Source organism: Sinocyclocheilus anshuiensis, unplaced genomic scaffold, assembly GCF_001515605.1.
Source record: "Sinocyclocheilus anshuiensis isolate Anshui unplaced genomic scaffold, SAMN03320099.WGS_v1.1 scaffold127, whole genome shotgun sequence".
Lineage (NCBI taxonomy): Eukaryota > Metazoa > Chordata > Actinopteri > Cypriniformes > Cyprinidae > Sinocyclocheilus > Sinocyclocheilus anshuiensis.
In genome coordinates, this window is record NW_015552528.1 from 203,909 (window position 1) to 213,081 (window position 9,173).

A 9,173-nucleotide genomic window follows, 5' to 3' on the forward strand; every position below is an offset into this window, starting at 1 on the left:
GTTAAAGGATTTTTAGGCTGCATTAATTAGGTCAACCGGAACTGGGAACACTTTCCATAACACCCAATGTACTTGCTACATCGCTAGAATAATGGCATCTACGCTAATATTAGTCTGTTTCTCTCTTATTCCGAGGTCACCGTAGCCACCAGATCCAGTCTGTATCCAGATCAGATGGTCACTGCAGTCACCCGGATCCAGTACGTATTCAGACCAGATGGTGGATCAGCACCTAGAGAGGACCTCTACAGCCCTGAATGTCAGCGGAGACCAGGACAACTAGATGAGCCCCAGAGACAGATCCCCAGTGAAGACCTCGTTTCCTAGACGGCCATCGAGACAAGACCACGGAACCAGATGAGTCCTCTGCACAATCTAACTTTGCTGCAGCCTGGAATTGAACTGCTGGTTTCGTCTGGCCAGAGGAGAACTGGCCCCCCAACTGGGTCTTCCAAGGTTTTTTCTCCATTCTGTCACCGACGGAGTTTTGGTTCCTTGCCGCTGTCGCCTCTGGCTTGCTTAGTTAGGGACACTTAATTTCCAGCGATATCGTTGACTTGATTGCACAGATACTATTTAAACTGAACTGAGCTGGATGATGGCATCACTGAATTCAATGATGAACTGCCTTTAACTGAAAATTGAGTGTTTACTGTTGTAATTTTGCATTAATGACACACTATTTTCCTAATTAATGCTGTACAGTTGCTTTGACACAATCTGTATTGTTAAAAGCGCTATATAAATAAAGGTGACTTAACTTGACTTGTGATGGTAGCTATCTGTGGGCGTGTCTGATAGATGGAACCAGAACTTGGCTGCTCTCTTTTGGATTTCAGAGAGCAGAGGGAATCTGCCCAATCAATGTTATTCACGTCACCTGTAAGTAATTGTAATCTTATGGGTAATTAGTGTATATGTTTTTCTGAGTCCTGCCATTTCATGCTGTTGGTTTACCTAAATATTGATAAACTGAAACCGATTTGTTGGGAGCGACGACCCAAAATTGGTCAAAAGTCTAATAAGCAGCGACATAAAACATCTAGTGGAGGTTTGGCTGCTAAATGAGGATCTACAAGTTATTAATTTCAAGGGTTCACCTACTTTCTCTACGTTGCACTGTAAATGACTATTTTATGTATTCAATTAAAATGTGAAAAGCAGAAATTAAGATCAAATCAGAAATCCAGATATTTCAAAGTGTTTGCACACATATTTTGTGATAATTTATATACATTGTTACACGTGATTAGCTATTATGCAACCTACAGCTTGAACCAGATTCCAGATGTCATCAAAGAAGTCTCAACAGTAGCCCTAATCAAATCCAGACTGAAAACATGTTTACCTGTGCATTCTCTCACTAAAGATACATCAAAAAATGCAGTGCATTATTCATTATTTCCCTCGGTTTATGTCCTTTTTATTTATAATTTTCATTTGCATTGTGTCTGTCACAGCAAAATGGAAGTTTATGTAATATTTTGATTGTGACGTATTAACCTGAACCAAATATAAAAGCGATGCCTCTATTCAATCAAAATTAATTTCACACTTCCACATATCTTCTGGTGCAATTTTAAATTGTATGAAAAGAATTTTAAAGTTTAACTGGCTCAGCAAAGAACAAAAATAGGGTCTCACTTCTGCGTGATATTACAGGTATACAGTATCTCACAGAAGTGAGTACACCCCTCACATTTTTGTAAATATTTTATATTTGTCCAAGCATGTCTCCAGACCTATTGAGCATCTGTCGAGGAGCGCAAGGTCTCTAACATCCACCAGCTCCGTGATGTCGTCATGGAGGAGTGGAAGAGGACTCCAGTGGCGGGTGTACTCCCTTCTGTGAGATACTGTATCTGTAAGTGTGATTTTTCTTTCTTTCAGCACAATGATCACAATGAAGTGCCCTCCATGCAGAGTGATGCACAGGTGATTTTTGAAATTGCTAGGTTTTTCAAACCTCATCACACTGAGGAACATTGCAATTTCTTTCCAGAATGAGTTTGCAAGTGACGTTTCAGGTGTTTGAGATATGTGAAACTAATTTCACACTGTAGACACGTGAATGGCTTCTCTCCAGTGTGAATCCTCATGTGAGTATTTAGATTTCCTTTAACTGTGAAACTCTTTCCACACTGAGGGCAGGTGTAAGGATTTTCTCCAGTGTGAATCCTCATGTGGATTTTAAGCCTTTCTTTTTTAGTGAAACTCTTTCTACACTGTTGTCAGGTGTAAGGCTTCTCTCCAATGTGAATCCTCATGTGAGTATTTAGGTTTCCTTTAATTGTGAAACTCTTTCCACACTGTTGGCAGGTGAAAGGTTTCTCTCCAGTGTGAACTCTCATGTGGGTATTAAGGGTTCCTTGATGTGTAAAACACTTTCCACACTGAGGGCATATGTAAGGTTTCTCTCCAGTGTGTATTCTCATGTGGACGTCAAGGTTTCCTTTTTCAGTGAAACGTTTTCCACACTGTTGGCAGGTGTAAGGATTTTCTCCAGTGTGAATCCTCATGTGGATTTTAAGCCTTTCTTTTTTAGTGAAACTCTTTCTACACTGTTGGCAGGTGTAAGGCTTCTCTCCAATGTGAATCCTCATGTGAGTATTTAGATTTCCTTTAACTGTGAAACTCTTTCCACACTGTTGGCAGGTGAAAGGTTTCTCTCCAGTGTGAACTCTCGTGTGGCCATTAAGGGTTCCTTGATGTGTAAAACACTTTCCACACTGAGGGCATATGTAAGGTTTCTCTCCGGTGTGTATTCTCATGTGGACGTCAAGGTTTCCTTTTTCAGTGAAACGTTTTCCACACTGTTGGCAGGTGTAAGGATTTTCTCCAGTGTGAATCCTCATGTGGATTTTAAGCCTTTCTTTTTTAGTGAAACTCTTTCCGCACTGCTGGCAGGTGTAAGGCTTCTCTCCAGTGTGAATCCTCATGTGAGTATTTAGATTTTCTTTAACTGTGAAACTCTTTCCACACCGAGGGCAGGTAAAAGGTTTCTCCCCAGTGTGAACTCTCATGTGGGCATTAATTGTTGCTTTATGTGTAAAACACTTTCCACACTGTTGACAGGTGAAATAACTTCTAGATCTAGTTGTTTGAGCTCTTTTTCGTGAGGAAGACATTTTAGTCTGAACAACTAAAATATTGTTTGCAGTTGTGAAATTATGTTTCTCTTCCTTCGCATCATTCAGTTCTTGACTCTCCTCTTTCAGCGGCATCAGGTCTGAGGTGAAAAGAGACAAATACGAGTTAACCCCAGTTTAATGGCACAAAGCAGCAGATATCAAAACATTTCGCTATCCTCAAAGTTTTTGGGGCCAGCGTCCCCTACCCATTATCAAATAAAATGTAGTCTGATTGTATTCCCTGAATATTAAAGTTGATGACTTTTTGTGTTTATCAGGGGCCAAGCAGACAGTATTGTAATCCCGTTTGTATCTGTTGGCTTTCTTTTTCTTATTATTCCTCCCCAAATGGGAGTTTATGGAAGCCGTATGAACTATACCTTCCAAAATGATCAAATTTGGCACACTGACTGGTGTGGTCCTGAATAGTAATCTGATCAACTTTAGGGTCTCTACGACCAACTAGAGACTTTTGAATGCCACCAGTTCAAAAATTCACTTTTTTGATACTTTTAATAACTTTTGTACTAAAACTAATTTTTAGTTTACATTTTACATGGACTGCCCGTTACAGTAGTCATCATTTTGAAATGTACTGAACTCCATTTTTCTCTACTAAATTTGATCTGATTCCCATCAAATGGCCTCAGATTATTATGCGAATGAGCTACAAAAAAAAGACTGATCTGAATTTTGATTCTCAACTCTGTTCAAAAGTTGCGATGACGTGAACTTAATGATTTTGACCTGAATTTGAATATTCGTAACACATGTATCAATAAAACATAAACCTGTGGACACTTCATCAGCACCATGAGCTGAGGATTCATGCTGAACTTGGAAACAGTGGCACTGTACAGGTCGTAAAATATGAAATGTCTATTTTTGCTCAGAACTTTTGAAAAGTTTGTGAAAATCATAATCTTGGTGTCTCCTGATTCCATGAATCATGCCGATTCAGTCAATACTGATTTTGCCAGAATCTGACAAACTGTCTGTTCACCATTTTGAAAATGTGCATAAAATGTGATATTTTCAAAATGATGAAAATTTGATAGACATCATGATTCAAATGTTAAGATACCTGAAAAGTTTGAAGACAGTGCGAGCGAAAAAAAAATGTGGGTGGATCCTCATTTTACTGGAGTAGATGCCATTTCCTGTATTCTGGTGCCTTTTAATTATACAAAACTGTTACCACATCCCTGGCAAGGTTTCCCAAAAATTAACACTGCAACAAAAGTCTAGTAAGCTGTTTGGGGGGGGCGGGGAAATGTACTGTATCTAGCTAGCTAGCCTAGCAAAAATGTGAGATAACTGCTAACGTAACAACAAAATAGTGTAATGCCTAGTTCACACTACAGGATTTTAAGCCCGATGTGCAAGTTAACGAGCTCGCTGACAGGGAAAATCAGCGGGTGATCAGCGCTCGGCAATCTTTGTGTGTGAACTACTCAACGACGCATCAAAGAGGCTTGCAGACGCCAAATAAATATTTAGCATGCTAAATATCTGGACCGGTCGGCCGACTCGACATCACGTGGTGTCAGGTGTCTCTACAAGCTACAGCCAATGAGAGCAAGACATGGGTTGAGGTCAGCGGAAGAAAAACAGCAGCAGCAACACGGCTTTAAGACAAGTTTGGACAAGAAATGGAGCTAATTTTTTCATCACGCAAACAGCTTGCAGCACTAATTTCTTCCCGATGTCCATTTTTAAATAAACAACTCCTGTTCCACGTGTTGTTTCGCATCATTCCCGTTCAACTTCTTGCATGTATTTTCGTGACTAAACGTGGTTTGGGGACAGGATAGAGTCGTTGGGTGACAGAACTGTTGTCAGCTTGTGTAGTGTGTGACCCCGTTGCGGATAATTGACGTAGTGTTGCGTAGTGTGAACACCACAACGACTTCAAGACAGCCTAGATGTCATGTAGTCTGAACAGCACAGCGATCGAGAAGGTCCTGGCTGCAGCCTGCAGAATGGGGTGGGGTTGCATCTGGGTACATGTGTCGCCCCGCCCACAAATCATATCATTGGTTAATGACAAAGTAAATGATGCCAACGACTCTCAGCAGGATTTCATTTCTACTTGTTCGTCGCTGCACTGGTGAGTAGATGAGCTATGTGATTTGTCTAATTTGATTATTTGTAATCTTTGATTACAATGTTACGTTCATTATGTCATTAATGGGCGATTATATAAGGAGATGTGAAGTAGTTAAAATAAGATCGGCCTCGTGTAACATCGTTCACTAAAGCAGCGGTTTCCGACCCGTGCCCGTGCCCATTTTAGCGCGGGAACTCATATGCTTTTAGACAAAAATATAAAAATCGATGTATAAACAACTTTTCTTCAGTAGTTTCTAAGAATTATTAAATCGACTGGCAGCTAATAACCGCTGGGCATTGAAAAGCATTAAAAGTCATTAAATGGGCTTTGCATTAATTAAGGCCTTGAATTGCATTAAAAGTCATTACATTTATTTCTGCAGGCATTTACAAATTTTAGATGGTTTTGAAAGAAAATATTACCAGTTTATTTTGAACATAATTTTTAATTTGCTGTCGCAAATATGTACATTGATGCGATACAAACGCGGAACCACTTTGGTAACGTTAACTGGTGGAGTAAAACTTCAGAGCAGAGAATGTACATTTCTTAAAGTCAGAAAGAAATGGGGAAGTGCTATTGAGCAACTTCTGCGAGAATGATTCTGATTTTATTACAATCAATAAAATGATGCTGAAAATTCAGCTTCGAATCACAGGAATGAATTGCTTTTAATGTATTCACATAGAAAAGTAATTTTAATTTGAAATAATATATTTCTCAATATTAGTATTACTGCAGCATAAGAGACTTGTTGCAAAAACATTACAATCCTTTGATGGTAGTGTGATATATACACATAACGTTACATATTTATACTAGTCAACATTTGAAGTGGATCAAAACCTTTCATTAATGTTGTCCTTAAACCAAAACAATATCCATTCTTGTCTTAGGACAACTTTAATGAACGTTTTTGATCCACTTCAAATGTTGACTAATGTGTGTGTGTGTGTGTGTATATATATATATATATATATTTACATTTATTTATTTTATGGGTCGTGTGTATGACATTAAATAAATCAAAAAATAAAAAGCATTAAATCAGATTTGATGATACCTTCAGAAGCCTTGTAATAATCCGTTCATCTTTTATTATGAGTTAGTTTAATTGTGCTTCAAGTAAAAATACGGTACGGCGATGGTCAAGGACAAAAGGTTGTGAACCACTGCACTAGAATAATATAATATTTGATGTTAAAACTCATGGTCTGTGCTTGTTTCTGTTTGCAGGTCTTTGTAACTGTCATCTTTCATTATACTCACTGTTTCCCACTTTTGCTATTTACTTTATTACTTTGTGTTGTAGTGTTTAGTGTTAGTCTCTAATCCTACCCCTACATCTCTCTCCTCTTTTTATGTTCACTGTATAACCCAAAGGCTCTTTCCACTTGTTTTATTTCCCCTGTAAAAATGCATAAAACTGTGTTAAACAAGGGGGAGTGTGAGCAGTCCTTAAAAAACTGCACTAGTAAGAGCCCATTCTGCCAGTGCACCAGTATGCCACAGCTGGTGTATTATCACATAGAAAATCACCTTCAATTGGCAGTGAAACATCATGGTGAGTTTACCAGTCTTTTAGTGATTTTAAGAGTCCGCTATGTATTGTGTAAGCTGCTAATTTCATTGCTTCTGACTTTGTTATAGAATGTTTACTTTAAAGGTTCAGGTATAATTAATTTTCTGTGTTCCACCCATCTCACGCACAGTTGAGCACACAAGCATCTAAAACGTTCAAATCTCAAAAATCTAGCTACACATGGACTGTGTGCACAGACCTTAGCAATCTGCTGATGACAAATATTACATCACAGACTGTTCAAGAGCCAGAGCGGAACACAGACAAGAGGAGTATAATTTCAGTCAATTTTAAACAGCTCCATAGTAAAATCCCCTTTTTTTTTTTTTGGTACCCTTTCAGACTTCACCATCTTAAAGGGATCATATGATGTTGCTAAAAAGAACATTATTTTGTGTATTTGGTGTAATGAAATGTGTTTATGCGGTTTAAGGTTAAAAAAAAACATTATTTTCCACATACTGTACATTATTGTTTCTCCTCTATGCCCCGCCTTTCTGAAACAAGTCGATTTTTACAAAGCTCATCGGTCTGAAAAAGCGAGGTGTGCTGTGATTGGCCAGCTATCCAGTGCGTTGTGATTGGCCGAATTCCTCAAGCATGTGACGGAAATGTTACGTCCCTTACCATATTGTGATGCCTGCGGCAACCACATGTGACGACCTCGTGGCTTCGTCCACGGTGAAAGCCGATCCGGCGATCCACAGCGCGAAATTGATGTATTTCCTCAGCAACCAGCACGGATCAGCTCCAGGCATGACGAAGCGGATATCGTCCTCTTTTGGAAGACCAAACAAAGTAGTTTCGCTTTCACAACGAAGCACACAGCGCCTTCACGACATGGCGGCGGTGGCAACAATACTACAGCGAGAATAAAAGTTACGCCTTCTTTCTTTGCGTGAACATTTGGGTGGCGTTATGCAAATCTTCCCAGATGGGGACGTAGACATGGGGGGGCGTTAGAACGAGCCGTTTTAGGTAGGCGTGGCTGACTCAACTTTTATAAAGAATATCTCTTTGGATTTGAAACTTTAGTCTTTGCAACTTTACAGATCTTCTTTATGCACCAAGAGCTTGTAACACTCCAAAGAGAAAGGAAAAATTGAAATCGCATCATATGACCCATTTAAAATGCAATTTAAAATGTCGGGCGAAGTCCCACTTTCACTGCTGCTACTGTTTACAGTCAACACAGTCTGTTAAATCGGGCACAATTTCTGACACGCATTGCCAGCCATCCTTAAGAGTCACTAGCAACCCAGCCTCAATCGTCCGCTGTCCCGCAGCCTCAGCCTCAATCGTCCGCTGTCCCTCAGCCTCAGTGGTCCACTGTCTTGCAGCCTCTGCCTCAATCGTCCGCTGTCCTGCAGTACTTTGTGACATCAGGGGCCTTTGATTTTACAGAGGTAAGTGAAATCTGCAATGGTAACCCCCATATTTTTAAAAAGTAACCAACTCATTGAATATATCTTTTTATCTCAGACTGACATGCCCTGAGCATCAGGAGGTGGTGGTGTCTCCTCCTTCTGGAAAATTTCCCCTTGAGGTTTGTTCTTTCTTTCGTGAACATTTTAACAAAACACTTGCATATCCTCTATCGTATTCTACAACAAAAACAACCAGAGCGCCTTATCAATAGTTTTTTTTTTATTTCCCGAGTCCGCTATTAGCCCGTTAGCATCGCCAGCATGGTTGCCGCTAATCTCACTTACATTGCTAATACTCTATTCACACACATTACCATTGTTTTACTCACTGTTACTTGCTTTAATGGCGGATGTGTGTCTACCTTTGAGTGCAGGTGAGGACACGTTCGAGCTGCATTCGGTGCAGGTCGAGCTGGAGGCCGTGGAGAAGCAGATCCGCGACCTGGTGGAGAGGCAGACCCAGCTGAGAGAGCGGAGAGCCGCGCTGGAAACATCCCGGGCTGACGCTCACAAGTTTGGGGTAAGTATACAGCGTGCTGCTAACTCTCCCACCACCTCTACTCCGTGTGTTTCTCTGCACAGGCCCGGTGCACCCAGGACGTGATCTTCCTTCACTCCTTCACAGATGTCCTTCACTCCGGCGCCGGGACACCATGGACCCTGGGTGCACCCGCAGCGGAAGACGCGAGCCAGGTCCCGGGCGACGACCTCTCCCCCTCCGCCGCCTCCGGTCTATGTCAGGACCGCCGCTTCCCACGTATCGACGAGGACACGAAAGGTTCAGTAAACTTTTTGCTTTAAGTGAATGGTTATTGTCATGATGTAAAGAACAGAAACTGCTCTTTGTTAATAATTGGAATCTTTTCTGGGAGCATCCTAGGCTTTTTCGCGCTGATGGCCTGCACCCCAGCAGAGTCGGA

At 40.7% G+C, this 9,173-nt stretch overlaps 1 protein-coding gene across 2 annotated transcripts in view; it reads right to left on the reverse strand.

Annotated features, from left to right (window-relative positions):
* Nucleotides 1–1,970: 1,970 nt before the first annotated feature.
* LOC107663580 (gastrula zinc finger protein XlCGF8.2DB-like) overlaps nucleotides 1,971–9,173 on the reverse strand; it is a 15,893-nt gene continuing 8,690 nt past the window's right edge. Inside the window, exons 3-4 of one of the 2 annotated variants that reach the window (XM_016453815.1) lie at nucleotides 2,436–3,229; nucleotides 1,971–2,351 (exon numbers count right to left, since the gene is read on the reverse strand). In XM_016453815.1, the coding sequence (XP_016309301.1) occupies nucleotides 2,232–2,351; nucleotides 2,436–3,229 (914 nt within the window). In that variant the 3' untranslated portion in view covers nucleotides 1,971–2,231. Of the gene's footprint in view, nucleotides 3,230–9,173 lie in introns of both variants that reach the window. The other variant, XM_016453814.1, reaches the window with a different exon arrangement.